General features: G+C 46.0%; 1 protein-coding gene across 7 annotated transcripts in view; it reads right to left on the minus strand.

The window, feature by feature from the left end:
• FRMD4A (FERM domain containing 4A) overlaps nt 1-21,664 on the minus strand; it is a 386,250-nt gene that overhangs the window by 93,502 nt on the left and 271,084 nt on the right. For all 7 annotated transcript variants that reach the window (XM_055710530.1, XM_055710531.1, XM_055710532.1 and 4 more), the window contains 2 exons: nt 12,883-12,977; nt 4,784-4,876 (listed from right to left, as the gene is read on the minus strand). In XM_055710530.1, the coding sequence (XP_055566505.1) occupies nt 4,784-4,876; nt 12,883-12,977 (188 nt within the window). The remainder of the gene's footprint in view (nt 1-4,783; nt 4,877-12,882; nt 12,978-21,664) is intronic.

The following is a 21,664-nucleotide window of genomic DNA, read 5'->3' on the forward strand; positions in this document are numbered from 1 at the left end:
AGCCTACATCTGAGCAGGGGCCTGAGGTCTGAGAAGAGACATAGGCATTTTAGACTGCAACTTACTGAATTCCAAAGCAGTCATCTAAAAGGAGTCAGATTAATTGTTCCTGAAAAGTGCCTATTTCTTTCCAGTGGTTATACAGGGAGGCTACACTAATTAGCCCTAACACAGAGCCATATACCAGGTAAACATCTCAGGTCTGGTGTGGTGAGTCCTGTCTCAGACATCTGTCCCACCTGCCTCAGACCTGGACCACTGCCAGTGCACACAGAGCTGTGTTCCTTGAGGTTAAAGAAAGCACTGAAACACATGAGCTTTGCGCTCTGTGTTTCAGTGCTGGACTCTTATTTAAGGCCACTGGTCTGTAGTAACTGTGGTAAGCTGACAAAATGTCTGGCCTCAATACTGAGAGTCCTGAGCCCCCATGGCTCCCATGCTGACTTCAGCCTAGCCAGTATGTATGAACACATGCCAGACATTGCTGAACACAGGCATTCCTTTGTGGGAATACTGCTGGGCCACAGATACAAACTCAGCCCCAGAGTGTATTTGGATACTGAGGATTTATTTCACATTTTTTTGCATGCTTTTCTGAAAGAAAAGCCTTTCCACGTGAGAGATGTTCTAATTTAGCATGACGACTTCAGCAGTGGCTTGTCACTGTTTAGCTGGTGGAGCTACTCTGAGGAAACATATATTCATTCCTGGGAAAAGATCCACCAGTGAAGTGAATTATATTTGCTAAGCTTGTTCATATAAATTAACAGCATGATAAACATCCAAAGATAAAGAGATCAGACCCATGCTGGTGGTTCCCTAGCTAACGATTGCTAATCCCGCAATGCCGTTGTTTGAGGGTGAGAATTCACTGCAAAGCCTGGCCAACTTCACTTTCCCTGAAAAAACAGCGTGTCTATGCTCTGGTCCTCTGTCACCTCAAGATTTACACAAAGGGAGTAACTCTGCCTTCCTTCAAAGGGAGTAACTTTGCCTTCTTTCTCCTGCCTGAGTGAGTCAGAGCAAAATGCCTTCACTGCCAAAAATACAACAACCTTAAACTGGACCCCTGCTAGCTCTGTTTTCCTCTGATCTCCTTGCTGCATGCATCTCCACACTTTACTTAGGTTCCTGCCCTTTACCATGCAGCTCTTGTTGTGAGGTACAGTTTTGCTGTCCTCTTCTGGTCTCAGAGCACCTCTGTCAAATCACCTGGTCAAGCAATCCCTCCTTCCTTTATCCCCATCCTTTGCTTCTCCTGCACTTTAGCTGTGGCTCTCATCTGGCTTGGTTTATCTGCACTGTAAACCCTCTGAGCCAGGGAATGAGTTTCACCTACAACCAAGCAACCAGGGCTTTAGAGAGCCAGCTGGGGAAGATAATTCTAAGATGAGAAGTAATATTACTCCCATCCTGCTGCCAGACATCCCACCTCCCCTGCAAGACACGTGGTGCTCCCTCTTGCTTTCATGTATGGCTTTAAAGCTATATGAAGGGACATTAGCAGAGTCTTATAAAATAATATTGTACAAGAATAGCCATGGGGCAGTTCACAGCTGCCCAAACAGTCCGAATTGCTTTCTAGATTCCTATGTTGCTCTCAGCGGAAAGCTTCCAGAGAAGCGTTAGATGACAAACTGAAGACAGAGAGGCTGCAGTTAGCTATGCAAGTGTACAAAGGCAGAAGCAATTTCTCCTGAACTACTGCTAAGAACATCCTTAGAAAATCCTCCTCCTTTGACACAGTACTGTAAAATTTTTGGTCTTTGATTACAGAAGTGAGTAAGGACACTGGATATCAATGTTCAACAATGTCAGACCCCAAGGAAATGTGTGTCAAAAGACAAAGCTTCAACAGTGCTGCAGAAATTTAAATAAGGGAGGAGAATTTCACACTGCTAAGCTTGTGAAACTTTGTATTTTCAGCACGGTTCTTCCAAGAAGCCTTTACTTAAAAAGGGATGCTTCCATTTAAATGTACTTTTAGAGCAATCTAAAAACGGTGGTATCTTTGGTAGGCATGTTGCCCATCAACGCTGCTGCAGGCATGCTAAGGGTAAAAACAATTTGATGGTCACATAAAAGGGGAAAATGGTTCCTCTGTAGCTTCTCCTCTTCACAAACTACCGTTTACTGTTCTTGCCTGAAGCTTCATGTCTTCAGTAGTTACCCAGTGTGGTTGAATTGTACATTTATTTCGAACAGAGGGAAAACCCACATGATTACTAAATCCTGATACAGTAAACAGATTTCTCTGTGATGAACATCTGGCAGATCCAGTTACTTGTATTACTATCTCCCCAATTAGGACCCCCAGCACTAACCTAAGCTTTCTCAGCTGCAGTGCTGGGGAGAGGTAATACAAAGAAAGGTATCGGCAAACACAGGCAAGCCTTTACCAATGATATAGTAGGTGTCATGGGCACCCTGTCCCTTAAAAATTAACACATTTGTAATTAGGTATGGTACAGCATTAGCTGTCTCTGCTTTCCACCTCATGGCAGCAGGGGAGAGAGAACATTCTGCTTATGGTATGGATATGGATGGCTCTGCAAGCCTCTGTGCACCTGAGAATAAACCCCCATCCATAGATGGGTCTCTTAACAACTGTTCCTTCAGCCTTTGCTTTAGTTCCCAAGCTAGAACTGAAACTGCTGGGTGACAGGTATGTGGGGTCTTTCCAACATCAGCCAGCTGGCTGGAGTGAATTTCTTCTCCAATTGCCTTCTGTTCAGATGAGATTTGGGGATGGACATGGGAACTCTTTATGTGCTGGGAAACTTTTGCAACCTCTTGCCAGCATTTGACATCCACAGGGGAAATAAACAGCAGAAAAGCCATAGAAAGTTAATGCCGTTTCCTAACTCTTGAGGCATCTGGCCTTCCAGTCCAATTCAAATTGTAACCCAGTGTGACAATCCACTCATTACTACCACAAATAAGAGTATAATCCCATAGTCAGTCTGGTTTTCACACACTCCCTTTCAGACATTGAATGCTGACTTTTCCCGTATGGGTTTCCCCTATGGATTGCGATTCCGGAACAGGAGAAGTCACTCATTTACCAACTGTTGTATGGATCCATAGTCCTAAGATCTCTCTTGGCTAAGATCCTGCTAGAATGACTTGTCTCCACTGTGCTGCCAACTTTCATAAAACAATACAGATGGCAATATTTATGCTCACTGAGTGGTCTCTGAAATGAGTATGAGAGTGCTTCAGTAGCACTGGTTTTCACACATTTAGCAGTTCCGCTCCTAAAATCTGCACTTAGCTCTTGCTCAGTCAGAGATTTTCCCTGCCTTCCATGGGATCCTTGTCCTAGCACAGGCTCCTCAATTTGGCTCCTAGGCAAGATGCTTGATAATAGAGCTGCTTTGTTCTTAATGAGTTAGGTTTTGCTGTTGGTTTTTTTTTTTTTTTTTTAAATTTTCCTAGAAGTCCAACACTTCTCCAGAAGAGCACCAAGAGTTTTGTGTAGTTCTAAGCACAGATGGATCTGGATTGTACACACGGGAAATGTCCAGCTTATGGATCTACCCTTATGGTTTGAAGCACCCAAAATGTAGACTAAGCTCTTCTCTTGGGAAACAGCAGGCCAGTTCTGGAATCATGGGGCTCTGTGCAGCCTTGATTTGCTCTGAGGTATATCCATCACTAAATATGAGGACATAACAACAAAGAGTCTCTTCTTTTAAGAAGCTTCCCTTGTAATTCAAGTTAAATGAATGACAGTCACTATGCTGGGGAAAAAAGCTTCACTCGAGGGAAGAAACTCAAAAGCAGGTCTTCATTTTTTGTGGGTACTATGGAATGAATGAGAATGATGCCAGATGTAATATAACACTGGAGTGGAAAGGCTAACAGAAGACGACACAGTAACACTGCACCGGCTAGTTCTAGACATGAGCTATCCATTATAAGCAAGTCAAACCCCTCAACTTAATTTTGTACATATGCCATCCCAACCCTCAGCTTCTCGCTGGGTGTTTTAAAGCTGCAAGAGCAAATTTGTCTTCTCAGAAAATATCTCCCTTGGAGACAAGGCAGTGTGTACACAAGAGCACTGGCAGCTTCTAGTGGCTTCCAAACGCTATCAGTTCTTCACAGAATTCCCAGATGAAGAGAAATTCTCCCAAACTACCATCATTTTCATTAAAAACTTTGTAGTCTGGTCCAGTGTAGTCTATGAATATGTTCTATGCTCATGCAGAAGCCAACTGATTGCCGTGAAATGTCATCATTTGCTGTTTGGAGGTAATTCATTATACCATTATGCGGTTGAGTCTGGAAGGCAAATACAACAGAGCTATACCAGTATTAATTTGGTCCCTGACATAATGCACACCCTGGGTGCAATCCAGAGGAAACGGATGGCTCACCAGCGAGGAAGCAAGTGTTCTCCCTCCAGGTGGCTGGCTCAGGTTGGTTCTGCTGGCAGAAAGAAGTCTTTGTTCTGCAGCCCTACCCAGCTTGGACTTCCCAGGAGTTCAAAACCCGCAAATAAAAATGTAAAGACACAACATCTGGTCTTGCCCTCATACAAGGTTTCTCTGTGGACAGCTATGGGTGTTAGTGTGGCTACTACTTGTTTATACTTGTAAATTTACACTACAGCTTACACTTATTTACACTACAGCTCAGAAGAAACCTCTGTAAAAGTGTTAATTTGTCCACAGGTGTTTCTACAGTGTGTGAAACTGGCAGCTGCATTTCCTGGCCTCTAGGGAACAGGTTGTCCATAGCTGCATCCCATGGGAAGGGCTTGCTATCATGCACTTACCTGACACAAAAGTACAAAACAACTGGTCCTGACTTTTTGGGGAAGTCATGTTCCAGCACCCGGCGGTCCAGCTGAAGCCAGTTCAAGTGTCCCCTGGCAAGAGAAGAGACAGTTTTGAGCCCAGCACCAAAGAGGATTCTCGCTACTCATGGCAAATGAGGTCTGAGGTGTTACAGAAGATGAACTGAAGCACATGCTATTTGCCCTCAGCTATTGCATGATATTTGAAAAACACACAATAAATGTTTGAGGAGCGGAGGCGATATAATCCTGGCAACATTTCAGCCTGGGAATTGAACTGCTAAAGTTCAATCTGTCAGGGTGAAAGCTGGCAGCACCAAGCAGGCAGGACAGCCCAAAATGTTATGGCTTCACCTTTTTATTACAACCCCCTGGAGCAGTTGTATCATTAAAAGTCTGTCAAGATTTTCATTAGAAATCCTTATTGCTAAGAGTTTCCACGATGCATGCAGTATTTCACTCAAGGCTAAACCTGACTCTACAGCCTCAGACAGTTTATCTACCACCCACATGCCTGCAATAGCCTCTCTAGGTTTGCCCAGCCTTCGTTATTCCTCCTTCAGAGAGCTCCTGAAAAACAGCCGCTCCATGAAGCGTTCCAGCTCCAATTACCACATACTGCTTTTCTTTTGCCTAGATAGTACCTGTCGCTATTATTTTCTCCTATAATTTATCCATTTGTGCTTTGCTGCTGGAAGATTTCCTGGACAGGAGCTCTGTTCTTTGTCACGTTCCCCACATTGTAGAGTGCTGTGTGCATGTGGAAAGTATTTTATAAATACCATTATTTGTATTACAGGGGCATCTTACTCCCCAGCTGAGATAAAGGCCCTGTTAAATTAGGTACTGTGGAAATACATAGGGTAAAATTCAGGCCCCACTGAAGCTGGCGAATGTTGCCATTGCCTTCAGGGATGCTAGGGCTGCATCCTGTGAGAGTTTTGCTATTGATTTCAGTCAGACCAGATTTCACCCAGAGGGAGAAACAGCCCTTGCCTTCAGTACTCTGCTGTCTAGACAAGCAACAGGAGAGAGAATGAAGTGATTTTGGGGAGAATCTTGCAGCAAATAAAGCAGGAAATGGAACTCAGATGTCCTGAGCTATATTCCAGTGCTTATTCGCTAGCTCATGCTAATCCTCAAGAATAATTCTTCACACCACTGAAAAAATAAAAAAAAAAGGGGAGGGGGGAGGCTGTTTTTTTTTTTAAAAAGCATTAAATTAGCTTCTAGGGTTGCTACAAGCTTTAGCAGTGTACCTTGTCAGCAAACACACTCAGCTTTTGCAAGGGTCTGCCCATTACTCCTTAGCAGCGTGTGTGCTTTGGGCAACTGAGAAGTCCCTTTGGAAAGTAAAGGAACAACATCTGTTTAGCAATTTAACCTGATTTGTAGCTCCTCCACTCCATCTTTTCTAGAAAAATAAATAAAGGGGGAAATAGCAGTTTCAGGAGGCTCTGAATCACCTGAGTTCAGTTTGAATTTCTGTACAGCTGCCCTGGCTTATGTAGATGCAGAAGAGGTGGGGCAGCTCTGGGATCTTCAAGCCCAGGTAGCTCCAGGCTGCCCTGGAGACCAGCGGTGTGCTCACTTTAGTGCGGCATGCTGCTTTGCGCTAAGGGATTCAAAATTACTTGTGAGCTCCTCTCATCACTCCAGTGAGTTCAGGATCAGACATTGATAAAGAAGCTACCGCACCTAAAATTTTGCCATACAGAAGTCAAGCGTTCAATTTAAGCAGTCTTTGCATCTATTCTGCAAGAGTACTAAGTCTCAGCTAGGTACAAGTGACCCATGTGGACCTGGTGACTTTTCAAACTCATCCTGGACATGTTCTGGTGTGCAAAAAAGAACAAAACCTTTTTTATCCCCTGCTCTGGACACCTATTCGTTTCTCTCAAAGATATTTTAACTTTTAATCCATTTCTTCTCTAGATAAAAGTTTTTTAATAATTTTTTTCTCTATTTATTCTTCTCTAGGTAAAGGGCAGCCTGAATTGTGTATTAGGAGCATAGACTTACTAGCAGTGTGGCTGCTGGAGAGCGGTGACACAATGTAGATTTTCAAGCCCAGCTAGTCATTTTATATGTCTCTAGTGCAGTGCATGGGCTGAGGGCAAGTCTGGCCAGCCTGGGACAGTGCTGTGCAGTGATACTGCCTGGGATCAGGGGTGAGGACAGCCATGGGAATGGTTCTGGGGCTATGGGCTAGCTGTTCTTGTTCTCAGCAGGCTGCATTGTTAGGCATGCAGCAAGATGGACTCTCCTATAATCACTTCTGCTGCCGGGCTGCAGTTGCCCAGAGCTAGTGCAGGATCCCTGCATTGTGCTCTGTTGTTCAGCACAGATACGTAATTTAACAAGGCTTGGTTTTTAGAAGACAGATGCTCCAGGCTGTTAGAAAATAAGCCCCACTGAAAGATTCTTAATCTGGGCATCCAAAAATTAGAGGTGTACACCTTTTCTGCTGCATCACCTTTCTTGAAATCTGTTCTTTTTCCTATGGATTTTTTTTTTCTTTTTTTGTCCTGAAGTGTAATTATGTTTCTTTTAACAGGACTCAGGAAGGCTGAAATTAACTGTGGAGGCCACAGTATGTGTGGGGATTGAAACTAGACATGCTCACCCATTTCTACCCGAAGTACAAAATAAGCATTTAACCATATAGACCATGGTACAAAACACTGTCAGAGCAAGGAAAAGCCACACTGCCTGACACCCTATCCTGAACCTGTCCAGCTGCATTTGTATCACCAAAGCAGCAGCCACCAGCAGCTGATGGCATTACACACTGGTTCCCACCCAGACCCATTTGTTGACAATGGGCTTACTGTCTACCTCTGTGTTTATTCAACAGAAGTGTCTGGCTTTGCCTAACATGTACAACGAAGGGCTGAGAAGCCATGGTGTGCAGAACAATAATTCACTTCAAGGTATTTATTTTGAAAAGACTTGCTCTTTTCATTCTCACTGCATTTTAACTTGAGAAACTGATTGATACAATCGGTACGAAAAGAATATAATGTATACGTACCAGGTTACATATTTATGTTGTACACCTACATGGCTGTGCACACTGAATAACACATTTAATTGCCACCAAGTTTTTGGGTTGAAGAGTTCCGTTGCTCTCATCTGCATGGAGCTTAACTCCAAAGCTCCTTCAGAGGAGGAAGGTCACTTAAATCACTGCCAGGAGCTAACTGCTCGCTGTACTCAATTACCACTTACAATCTTTCATCACTGAGGGCTTCTGCACTGCAGATTGTCACCTAACTCCTTGTTTTCAAGCATGCATGTGTGGCATGTAGAGAACAGCAGCAGTGAACAGTCACTGGCATCCATCTGTAAACGTGGTCTATCGGGGAGCCAAACTCCAATGCTGTTACACCACAAAACGCTTTGCTCTGGAAGTCGTCTTCCTGTCTTCAGCAGAACTATTCATGGAGCACAATCCCATGTAAGACAGAGAAAAGTACAGGCATATAACCCTAGGCATGTAGTAATCCTGACAGTTTTCATGGACCAATTTAGGCAGCTTGCACTGCGATTCCATTCATACGTGCCTGTATCTAGCTGGATTTCCTTCACGGTTCAATTTAGAGACACAAAGTAGCTTTTGTTTCATTATCACCATTGATTTGCTCATTTGGCTATTTATAGCCGTGTATTCACAAATAATGGCACAAACAATTTTGGGTGACCTGTAGGGAGGCTGAATATTGGAAGCCAGATAATTTTTCTCAGTTGGTTGTACTCATGTTGGCAGTTAAACTATCAGTAACAAATATGTAATCGCTTTTAGAAAAAGAAACTGAGTCCATTTAGGTTATAGGCTGAGTATGGATTGTGGTGGCTAGGGTTTATATTGTCAATTGCATGCAGTAGTTCTGTTTTCTTTCATCAGGGCTTTCATTAAAGAGTGGTACATCAATGAATACTTTGCCTTCAGGTGATACTGTTAATACAGTTTTACTGGTTACTGTCCACTTTTCTGAAAAGTGGATCCACATTGATTTGTGTTATAAAGGTATTTGGACCAACAAACCAGCTCTCACCCCTTCGATGTCAAACTCATGTTGAATTGAGTGGACACTGAGAAAGAACAACTCACATAATAGAAACCATATAAACTACTTTACATTTCTATCGATCACAACAGAAACAAAAAAACCCTTTTAAGATTTTCTTGCTTAAGGTCTTAATCCTTCAACAGAAATACTTTTGAAGGGGATGTAAAGCTAAAGGAGCTATATGAGTTTGACTATACAGATTTTGCAAAACGGTGGACTTGGTGACAAAGGAACTGGTCTAATGCCAGAGCAGGATGTTATTCTGAGAGCTGCACCCGCCTTTGGACTGACTGTTCAACCAGGACACAGGATGTCTGGCCCCTTATTTTGGTTCTGCCACATCGCTGCAGGGTGGAAATAGGCTTTTCCCCAGTTTCCAGAGATAAGAAAGTATTGCAGGGAAGAGTGGTACCCTGCTCTTCCCTTGCCCTCCCCTTGGCCATAGGATCCTGGGCTGAGCAAGGGCACTCTCTGTCATTACCTTATCATGTTAGTACAGTCTCTAGCACAAGTGTAATACAAAAAAGAGGGGTCTCAATACCTTACGGTTCTGATCCTGTATATTAGCTAGCTGAAGAAGCTGCTCTGCAGGTTCTCCTCTGGTGAGGGACCAAAAGGGTTTGGATCAGATTTTGGTTGGACCCACAGAAAGAACCTGTGGGAAGCAAAATTTGGTAGTTCTCCATGGAGCAGGTGGCTCACATCTAAGGACAGCTAAAGGACATGGAGAACCTGCCTGTGGCCCAGACAGGGTGTCTGCAGTGAACAGAAGGGTAATCCCAACCACTTGCTCTCACTGAATGCTGGGAGAGCTCTTGCCAAGGGAAAGAGTGGTTAGCGAAGATTCATGATTAGCTGAACTGAAAAAAAGACCCAAACTCTTTCCCTATTCCTTTTCACTCTTAATCAACCAGCATATAGCTCTTCTGGATTCATGTGAAGCTTGGCCCCACGTGCTTTACAGGGACACCCTTTTGACCTGTGCTCTCCCGTAGCTAATGGCTCACACCATAAAACGTTCCTATGATCATTAAAATAGGAGGCGTTATTCTCTCCTCCATAATAGTCTGACAATCTAATCTTAGTCATGCTGAACGCAGTAATGACCCTATATTATCACAAGAAACTATTAAGTCGCCAACGCAAAGGTTGTTCCTATTGATTTTCTTCTTAGGTTGTCATGATAGAGCACAACTAATGAATGGAAATCCCCAGTCCAAATAATTTCTAAATAAATTACTCTCACAGAGCTTTTACTCTTAAATAGAAGAATTGATTTAATACTTTAGTGGCTTTTCTTCTTTCTAAACTTGCAATTTAGCCAACCCCAGACTATGTTTATGAACCAGGCTTGTTCTGTTTTAGCTGGTTATGAGTTCCCTTCACGTAAGGCACATGGAAACTCAGTGAAGAGTGAAGGAAATCCCTGAGGGCCTGCATCACTGGATTAAAGGGTTTCTTTTTGTGCGCCTGGTCTGTATCAGCTACAGGGCTGTGTTAGGTGCTCTGCAAACACACATTAAGACACTGTTTTTCCTACTTTTGGAAGAAAAGATTATTTTTTTTTTTTAACTCCCATTTCACATTGCAGGTGAAAATCTGTGGTACAGACAGGTCAATTTATTTTCTGTAGGTGATATGGGACATCTATTTCCAAGACCCATTCCAACCCCCTCCAAGTATTTTTTTTGGTCTGTGTTCAGTCAAATAAAATTGCTGTTTGTGCCAACCCTACTCAAAGCTTTTTACAACTGAAGAGGAAATATTTTTGTCCAGGTTATTTTCATGGCACTGAAGCAGCCTCAATGCAAAGGTCAGACTCACTATGGGACAGCAGAAGGGTTGCAGACCAAGCTTCATATCAGCTAGGGCTTACTGGCATGCTTCTGGGTTCTGTTTAATAGATTTAATGAGGGTGTCCCCAAATTTTTCAACCAGACTGGCTGAGTATCTCCTAAAACGCACCCTGCTCCATCTTGACTACAGGACAAGGAAGTGACCAGGTGAGTAGATGCCATTACCTCACCCTCTGAAATCCCATCTAGCCAGTGTGCATCCATCTGCATCCACTGTGCATCTTCGAGCACTGCCTTGACAGCCTCTGTCAGCTTCTCATGCCTCCTCCCATCTCTAACCCAGATCTTTGCTCATTCTGTTCGACGCTAAACCTGGAAGCCCCAGGGCAGACTGGGGTCCCCCTAATTGCTGATACCTCCTCATTAGCTTCCTTGCACTCCCAGGGGAGCCCTGTGCCCACTCAGCTGAGCTGAGAACTGGGACTTGCTCAGCTGCTATCTGTTTGCACCCTAACATGTGTTTCTTGTTTTTAACCTGTGCTGTTAGGACTGCTAAGGGAAAAATTTTCATCTTTTAGTCTGTGTTGGCTTCCCTGCATGGCTTTCCTGCACCCCTCAGGCAGCACCTACTGAGTAACTTGCTCTCTCCAATAAGAAATAACGCCTTGGTGAGGCGCAATTTCCTCCTTGTGCTTTATAAATTGTCAGTGTCTCCTGCTGTTCCTCCTTTGAGGACCAGTCTCATTAATTTTTATTGGGTTGGAGATCTCCTGCAGGGTTGAGCTGCTCATGTCAGTAAGATGGGGTGGATTCTGGGATCTTCTCTGATTCGGGTCCTGCCTCTGCATGCCAGATGCCGAGCACTCCTTCATCCTGGGAGCTGTGTCCTGAGATGGCCTCAGGCTGCCCAAGGCAGGTGCTTGCCAAAGGGACTGGCTCTAGAGGGGCAATCGTTGCTGAGATGAATATGGATATTTGTGCAATTATCCAGAAGCCTCTGATTACCCAATCCTGAATCATTATTCCAGCAGATAATTTATAATTCCCTGCCACTTCAGCAGGAGAGCAGAGTTGGCTCGTGACAGCAATACTGCTGACTCAGCTGCTCTGGGAACACAGCATTGGCCTGAAAAATCTTGGTTTTTTAAAACAATTTGTAAACAATTTAGGTGCAGGAAGCCTCTTCCTGATTAATATACACCCCTCATCCCCCCACCCCTCCATTGCAAACCTAGGTGGAGTATGGTGGGTGTGCATACCAGACGTAGTCCATATGCTGAGGACAATCTAACTACAGAAAGAAAACAGGCAGCTGGAAAAAAGTATCAGGAACTGTGCAGTAGTACTGAGAGGTCACAGTCTAGGACTAATCATAGCATTTGGCAGACCTTTAATGTTTGTTTCTCCAGTGCTAATTTTATACTTGACTTTTAAACAGGGGGTAGAAATGGCCTGTCTTGAGACAAAACCTCAATTACCATTTTGTGGTAATACTGTGACTCTGGGAGCTGGGGTTCAAGGCGAACAACCAACATTTACCTGAGGTGACTGCAGTGTCAGCATCCCATCATTTGGTTTAGCTCAGCCATAAGGCTGTTGTGTGATTCCTGGTAAGGTCAAACTCTTTCCACAATGGAAATTTTATATTTAAAAATGCTTTTAATTCAGATTAAATTTGTCAGCCCCTTCCTTTCCCACACTTTCTTCTTTGCCTTTTTTAATCTGCATTCTAAAACATCAGAAATAATAATCTTTTGAGGTTGCTTTTTTTTTCTCCTTTCCTTGAAATAATTTAGCATTAGTTTTAAGCCTGCTTGAGTGAATAAACTGATTAATACTTTAATTGAACGGTTCCACCAATCCAGTAATAATTTTGAACTAGCGAGTGAATCTTGAAGTCCATGAGAGCTTAAGGTAACCTTTTATCAATGCCAAATGACACCAACTTTTTGAACATGGGATTAGGAAGAGATTGTTACTGCCTGTGTACACCTCTGGCCTGCTTAACTCATCATGAGAGGCCCCCAGCCCTCTGAAGAAGAGGCAGTACAGGACAGACTTTGATGTGAGGTCCGTGCCTCCCTACACCTTGGTCTAGGACCTTGGAGTACACAGGCCTTCTGCCCTTGTCATTTTGCTTGGGACAAATCTGCCAAAATTTCCTGTGATCTAAGAGTTGCCTCTTAAGTCTTTGATTTCTAGCACTTACGTTTCATCTGTGAATGCAATTCCAAAGTACTCCTTCTCCTTCAGGTTGAAATGAGATGCCACCAAGTCAAGCAACTCCTTGGCCAAAAGCTTTGGCTGCAAAACAAGAATGAGAGAAAGGATTAATGAGGAGATCTTGGATAGAACCATACTGTGCTTCTAGAGGGAAACATTATCTGTGGAGGTACTCCACTGCTGTCGCTTTTACGTTCCCTCTGGTGTTCAAGCTAAATCTGCAAGCAACATTAGCTCCTTGAAATGAGCAGCAGTTTCCCTCCTAGGTAAATAGTAAAAACCTGGTGATTCTCATTTCTTTAGTGCTTAATGTCTCTGCAGACAGATGACTTGCTGCCTGCTGGTGTTCAGATCTACCATGACCAGCTCACTCATGCCTCTCTGATAATTTTAGTTGTTAAAGCTTTTTATCAAGGACCTTTGCAAACACATTTCAGACGCCCACTCTCACACACAGAGCACAGATATATGCTCATAACACTAAGAAAATACATAGTGCCAAAAGATAGGATGTGACAGGACCAAATGAGAAGTAAATGACAGAACAAAATAGTTTCCCATTCAGTGTTGCTTGTCATTTAGAGATAAGGATATATCCTCAAATTTAGGCACTTGGAAGGAGAGAGAGGAAAGTAACACACACTTTCAAAATACCCTTTGTGAGACTATAAAAACCAAGCTCAGAGAAACTACTCACTCCATACTGAGGAAGGTGCATTACTAGCTTTTCTGCAAAAGCTTATTTGACTTTTAAGTCTAAACTTAATTTTGGCTCAGTGAATTCCCTCTATGAATCCTCACCAGCTCTGCTGAGCTCCTGTGCTTCCTACTGGATGACTGAAGTCTTGGCCGTAACAGAGCTCTTGTCCTGACTGTCACTGGGAGGAAACAGGGGTACAAAGGATTCAGGTAGATGCAGCCTGTAATAGTCCTGGATCTCAGAGCTGCAATGGTTACAGCAGCACTGACACAGCTGGGGTCAGAGATCCCAACAATGTTCCCTTGTGACTCCTCATAAGGATTTGGTCTACGAATCTCTGTGTTGCAAGCCTCAGTGAAAATCAAGCTGTCTGCAGGCTCGACTGCCCCAATGAGTCTGCCAAGCAGCTGAGTCAGAGTTATCCCAGATGTGAACCTGTTGTTAAATGGGGATGAAATGATGATGCTGTGCAGAAAATGGATGGTGGGGACCTGAGAACCCTGCTGTCCTAATTGACTGCTCTGTCCTGTAAATACAAACACAGCTTGTGTTGAAAAAAACCCCGCTTTGTACTTAACTCCCAAACAGATTGATAAGAGTCTCAACCTCTCTCTAAAAATGTCCCTAAACCCATCACTGTCATACTACCTGACACAGCTGAGACAAACTTGAAGGATGCTTCCCTGGTGTTCATGTGAACGTTACGTCACCCTCCACCCATCCATCTCCCTGCTATGTCCTAGCGCAGTTAGCAGCAATGTCCATGCTGCTCCTTTGTGCACCCAATGCAAAGGTGGTTTCTAGGTCATGCCAACAAAGAAAGAAGCAATGAATGTGCCTAAATACAGCACTAGATTAAAACAGCCTCTGAATACCAGATAAGTTGCCGTGTAGGAGAAACAGCCTGGCGGAGAGCGAATAGGTGGGATGTAACTAGCTTCATTTTAATTCCCAAGTCAGACTTCTCAACCACAACTGCTGGAATCTTTGCTGTCTACACTGCCTGCTGCACTACCTTTCACAGCCTCCTGAACTATCTCCCAAATGGTGCTGAGAGCTGAGTAGACCAGGCATGGGGCCACGGTCATGTCCTTTGTCCCCTTGAGTCCCTTCAGCGACCTAAGCAAAGAGCACACCTGCTACACCAGTCTCTTTGGAGACTCCTCAGATACTTCTCTCCTGGCATTGTGCTGGGTGGGATGGACATTCCCAGCATCCCTGTCTCCTGTAAGATGAACCTCCCTTTGCTGGAGCATTTTAAGGACAAGCCACAGTGTGGCTTATGAGGTACTAGGATACTGTGATGAAGAGGATGGTAAGACTGCCTGGTGAATTCAGAGATACATGGCTCAGCACAGGTACTTAATGGGGGGAGTTGGACGAATTTTCAGCTTAACAACAAACAAACACAGACTTTCGAAGGAGAGAGAAGAGGGGTTTGTGCCTATCAACATGCAGTGTGAAAGCCTAACGCCTGCCCCAGCCTCCCTGCTCCTTTCTTTCCTTATCAGGCCAAACTAATTCTGCACCAAAAAGGGACTTCTTCCCAGTGCAGCGCTACCACAAGAGGAGGAGTGGGAATGCATGGCCAGTGATGGGTGCTGAGGAGGCCAGGACTGACCCCTCCATGGCCAAGGTCACTGGTGTGAGCAGTTGGTGGAGGTGAATCTGGGCATCCCCATGACGGAGTGTATTGCAGGCGCAGCGCTGTGTGGCTGGCACTGCCTGGCTCCCAGTGCTCTGGGGTGACTCAGCTATTTGATAAATGAGCAATTGTGCTGCCGAGCAAGGAAGCGAGGCATCAGCCAGCCTTTCTGGGTGTCCCACCTGAGAAGGCAAGGGTGGTGAAAAAGCATGCCTCAAACACAGCAGCGTTTTCTCAAGCCTGGGTTAAGCACTTGGAGGGAACAGGTTGAGCTTTCATACTTTGCAAGAAAGCAGAACAGAGCAATAAATAGCTGATGTCAAACAGGCTGCTCAAAGACATGGTGAAGTGATGGGTCCCTTGGCCTCAGCCAGCCAGCACTGTCACAAGGGCAAAATCCCCTTCTGATGTCCAGCCACATCATAGAGAAGTAATGCCCAGCATCTCTTGCCCCACACATTGCTGCATCTTGCCCCAGCTATCAAGTGAGGAGCAGCAGCTAAAAGTACCTGCCTTCAGCCACCCTTTACAGGCAAGATGAGTAAATGCAATGTGCTGCTTCCTTATTTCTGCTGAGTAAGACCTGGCTGCTGAAAAAACCACGGAAAGGTGGACAGCATGGCCTGACAGCTTTCCCCTCCCTACTGCCCAGTGGTGGCTGCTCCTTTCCCAGCACAGCCCCTCTCCTGCCCCCAGGGCTTGGCACGGGCATGATCTCCACTGCCTTTGTTGCCTCCTCCAAAGCCTGTGGTGGCAGATAAGGCAGGATAACCGTTTGCCTTGCAAGATAAGGGAAAAGAACAATAGATGCAGACCCAGCACTGGAGCAGTGCCAGGTTAGTTACCGGGCCAGACTCCCTGAAGAGGCTTACGGTTGTGAAGTTAAGTCCTGCTAGCCCCCTCCAAGATTACTTTCAGCTCTCCTCTTAAGCTCTGCAAAGTTGTTACCCTTTCCAGTGGGATAACTCCCACTGCCTCCCAACATGAACAGCAAACCTGAATTTTCAGAGGTGAGAGGAGGAAGGCGTCTTCTCCAGGTAGCAAGCACTCCTCAAGACAAACTTGCACAGCAGAGATAAGGACAGGAAAACCCTGCTGGGCACAAGTGAACTGCAGCCCATCCTGCTGTCTCAGGAGAGAGACCCACGTGCTCAATGTTAGCAGTTAATCTGCTTGCCATTCGCAATGGGAACAGCTGAGCAATGACCTCCTTTCATGTGAGCCACGCAGACAAAGAGCTCATTAGCAATGCCTGTGGCAAGTTGTTTTAATTCATTATTAATTTCTGGACTTCATTTTCCAGAGGGATATTCATTTTGCATTAATAAAACTTCTGTCACAGACACATCGAAGAAGATGGGGATTGGTCCCTGAGAGCAGAGAAATCAATAGAAAGTGGGCCCAGGACCTTCTACATCCAATACAGCAGTATGGTCAGCAAGACAGTTAGTGAACCCCACAGGCATAAATCAGGAATAACAGGTGGCATTCAAATCGGAAACAGAACCATGTCTGCAGTGCTGCAGAGCTGCAAGGCTGGACCGTGGTGCACTGTGAGTTGCTCAGGCAGCTGCTGAGACCCCTCTGCATCTGCTGCTCTTCATCTCCTTCCTACCCACACCTTCCTGGCAGCCTCCATGTAACCTGCATTTGGAAAAGCAGCCTGGAGGAGCATGTCAGAGCTGCAGCTGACTGGCCTGAGCTTAGGACAGGATACCCCAGCAGGAATCCTTTAGCTGGAGCAGCGAGAGCTGAGCGTGCTTTGCTGGTGGGGGTGGGTTGTCAGAGCAACATTATTCAGCCAGGGTCTCCCCTGCTGCTCCCGCCTGCTACAGGATCTTCTTTGCAAAAAAGCACATGAAGAACAATGCACTGTAAATCAACTGTTATTTTTACTGGAGAAATCGGCAGGGCCCCTGGTGTGGTCCCAGCGCACCAGAGCTGTGGCCCTGAGGGAGAAGAGCCTTCTCCTGGTAAGCCCTCTACCCCTGCCAGGAGGAAGAGCTGAGGGACCCATGCTCCCATATAGCGGAGTATCTGGCACACACACCAGCCATTTCATAGCCAAAGACACTGTTTTTCTGTGTGACTGCTTTTCTGCAGGGCAGTGAGCCAAGTGCTTTCATAGCTCTGGCCCCCCACCTGCACTCACCAATTCCTACTCTAGCCTGGGACAAGAAACACTTTGCAGCCTGGGGTGTCTGGGCTTGCAAACATGACACTTTCCACAAAACTTAATACCTTAATAATTGGTCAATGTATCCACCTTCCAGGCATGATGGCATCAATGCATCATTCAGGGGATTCCTGGTCATCTGTAGAGTGGGCAACTCTTCCATGAAGTCAAACCTGATGTGGGAGCACTCTGGGGTTTCTCCTCTCCTGCCTGGAGAGGCAGGAGAGCAGAGGTGGATTCTTTAGGGGCTGCCTCTTTATTAGCAGAATGTGCCAGTCTTCACTGTGCCCTGGGCCATGCCTGAGAGACTTGTCTGAAATGCTGCGTAATGCTCTGCAACCCCAAAGCACTCCTGCCTCAGCCATGAGGAGCACAGTGAGCACATGGCCAGGGCTTTTTTGCAACCCCAGTTCCTGCAGCCTCGAAGCAGTGAACTCATTCCCTGCATTCCCTCCAGAACAACTTAGGTTTGTTCAAACAATGACTTAGAGCAAGGGAGAGCTTTATTAGTGGTGTCAGGATGTGGCTGGGAAAGAACTGAGCCTCAATAGCAGCTCTGTGACCTGAACTTGCACCAAGAGAGCTTATGAAAAGGCACCAATGACAGGGCAAGAAGGTATGTAAGGGATCACAGCTGGCTGACACTCCCAGGGCTGCCCCCCTCCATTTCCCCACTCCTTAAAGAGCCCCCCATACCCTGGGCTGTGGACACAGCCTGTGCCAGAGAGAACCACACCACTTCAGCACATGCAATGCCCAAGCTGTCTGTACCTCATTGGCTCTATTTTAAGGAGATTCAGCACCAACAAATTAACCACAGCGGACAAGTCTCTCTTCCATGCACTACACATCTCTGTACAGAGACAGTATATACACGTGCACTCTGTGCAGGTGTCTTTTCCCAATTAGACATGAAGGCAACTTCCCTGAATGACAACAGAGCACAGCAAGCACTAATGGCAAGTGGGGAGGGGAAGGACAAGCCTGAGAGCACCTTGGGAAGGGGAGATGCAGGCTGCATGAGAGATGAGACACACTGATTCAATGTCAAAACCCCCTGAGAATCACAGCTCTTCCATGTAGTTATTGGTTGAGTTCTCATTAGCATGAGCCCACTGACGTGGGCTGCTGGACCCACTGGGGGAGCAGGCTGGGATCTGCTCACGGGATACCTCCCCAGTGCTGGCGAGAGGAAAAGGAGGAGGTGAGGCACAGGTGACACAGAGCAAGTCTTTGCTACACAAGGTGACATGCAAAAGCCATTTTGGTGCCTCATAACAGTCATGGTCATTGTCACACAGGTTTAGTGGTGATACTGGTATGTTATGGGCCACAGGGTGGGGGGAGGAGGAGGAAGAGGGTTTCTGGAGAGAAGAATCTCTTGTAGCCCGTGCAAACTTGACACCTAAGGGACGTGATGCTATTCAGAGGGACCTGGGCAAGCTCAAGAAGTGGACCCATGTGAACCATGAGGTTCAACAAGGCCAAGTGCAAGGTCTTGCACCTGGGTTGGGGCAACCCCTGGTGTCAATACAGGCCGGGGAATGAAGGCTGCGGACGACTTTGGGGTACCGGCGGATGAAAAGCTGGACATGAGTCGGCAACGTGCACTCAGCTCAGAAAGCCAAGTGTACCTCAGCAGCGTGGGCAGCAGGTCAAGGGAGGGAATTCTCCCCCTCTGCTCCGCTCTTGTGAGTCCCCCCCTGCAGTTCTGCGTCCAGCTCTGGGGTCAGCACAGGAGAGACACTGACCTGTTGGAGCAGGTCCAGAGGAGGGCCATGAAAATGATCGGGGGGCTGGAACACTTCTCCTAGAAGGAAAGCCTGAGAGAGCTGGAGTTGTTCAGCCTGAAGAAGGGAAGGCTCTGGGAAGACCTTATCGCAGCCTTTCGGTACTTAAAGGGGGCTTATAAGAAAAATGGGGACAGAGTTTTTAGTAGAGCCTGTAGTGATAGCACGAGGGGTAATGGTTTTAAACTAAAAGAGGGCAGACTCAGACTGCAGAGTCAGACAGTAAGGATGAAATTCTGTAGGATGAGGGTGATGAAACACTGGCAGAGGCTGCCCAGAGAGGTGGTAGATGCCCCATCCCTGGAAACATTCAAGGCCAGGTTGAATGGGGCTCTGAGCAACATGGTCTAGTTGAAGATGTCCCTGCTCACTGCAGGGGGGTTGGGCTAGATGAGCTTTAAAGGTCCCTGCCAACACAAACTGTTCTATGATTAGGTTGGATGGGGCTCTGAGCAACATGGTCTAGTTGAAGATGTCCCTGCTCACTGCAGGGGGGTTGGGTTAGATGAGCTTTAAAGGTCCCTGCCAACACAAACTGTTCTATGATTTTATGATAAGCTTCTAGGGGCAACTAATGTCATCCTAAACATGTTCTAAATTCCCACAAATACCTGTTTCTTTCCAGAAGGGTGTGGTGATTGACTCAGCTGAAGATCAGCACTGTAAATATCTAACCTGACTTGAGCCAAATTCTGCCCTGAGAGGACAGTGATGCCATCTAGGGAGGAGCTCCTTGGGGACTGCAAACCAGGTAGCCCAAGTGTCACCCCACCACGGAAGCAACTGGGAGCTCATCTCACTGAGTCACGGGCGTGTCAGCTGGCTCAGTGCCGGGGGAGTAAACATCTGCCTATGTCAACCAGCAAAATCAGAGAAGTGCAAAGATTTCTTTGTAGCTTCAGGAGATCGTTCTGTCAGTCATTGTGGAAAATATGGCAGAAACACAAGCACTTCAGTATTAAATATTCAATATAATTAAAAGACAATGTTACTGGGATTTGAGCAGCCTGAGGAACTCCAGAGTCATGTGTTTCCCCAGTGGAAAGACAGGCTGCCCACTTTTGGCAGAGAAGCATGCTTCTCAGTGACAGCTTCCCATTAAGCTTAGAAATGAGTGAGTTATAGAGAGAGATTATCTATCCACAGTCCAGCAGTGCCATGAATAAAAAACAGATGACATGGTATTAGCAGCTGCTGGTACGTCCCTAGAAACGCAGGCACACACAAAGTACATTTTATTGTTTTATTAACTGTCAAACAAGCCTATCTATTCCCCCTCCCCCGCTTCATAGCTTTTCCCTAATTCTCTGTGGCAGAATGTTTCTGGGAAATCCATAGTCTCAACATATGGACAGATGCGCACTGCCTGAATCCATCCAGCACAGAGGCAAGCTGAACTGTGGGAACCAGGTAACCAGCTCACACTTAGTAATGCCTCGTTTCATTAGATTAAGAAGACTGCTACTATCCACTGTCTCCTTGCCAAGGGGACTTACAAAGAGATACATCACGAGAATACAGAGGTGAGATGTTACTACACTAAATGCTGCAATGCTAAAGACTGTTTGCAGTACTGGTGCTCAGCCTACACTAATTTTGTGCTATAACCCAGCTGTGGTCAGGCACAGGCTCCAGGACTCAAATCACTGGTATTTAACTGTGAGCACATGCTGGTGCAGGCTGGCCTGTTGGTACCCTCCAAGCCACAGCCACCAGGGCATAGCCCAGGCCAGACAGTCCCAAGGATGGTCACCCTGTTTGGGGAAAGAAGGAGTTTGCCCCTTGGAGCACAAGATGGGCTCTGCCATGTGGCTTCCAGCCCAGCCAGCGAGCCCTGACCTATTTTATTTATGAGCGCAGACATAGCAGATGCTGTCTGGCGAGCTCCCGAGCAGGTTTGGTTTCTGCAGGAGAGACCATGAAGTGTGTCTAGTTCCACCCTGCCTCTTGAGTCTTGCTGACTTGGTCCAATTTTGCTTAAATGTTCAAAGGATGGATGTTTGGAAAACGTCTCTTAGGTGGCTTGAGTTAAAATGTGGGCTGAGGGTTGTGCGTGGTGTGGCCAGTCCATCAGTAGGAGAGGTGAGGTGGAAAAAAGAGCAGTTTGCATGAATAGAGAGTAATTCCTGCCTTGGCTGTGCCCAGCGTGGTACTGCCAGGCAGGGTACAAAGCTGCTTCATCAGCCGGCAGCAGCTCTCGCTGGTCTCAAGCCTTGGGCAACGTAATGAGGAGGAAATAGGAGCGCAAAACGGTGATTCATGCACAAATCCTCCCCTCCACCAACTACTGCAATTTGTTAATGAAGCAAACTCCAGGTGCGCCCCCTCCTCATTAGATCATACACTAAAACTAGCTATGCTGCAACACCACGGTGATGAGGGCAGTAAAGGTGCCTCTGTGTTCCTACTATCTTCCTCGAGGTGTTGCTTATTCAGAGGCCAGCAGCCTTACCTGCT

The sequence above is a fragment of the Falco cherrug genome, chromosome 5 (genome assembly GCF_023634085.1).
Source record: "Falco cherrug isolate bFalChe1 chromosome 5, bFalChe1.pri, whole genome shotgun sequence".
Classification (NCBI taxonomy): Eukaryota; Metazoa; Chordata; class Aves; order Falconiformes; family Falconidae; genus Falco; species Falco cherrug.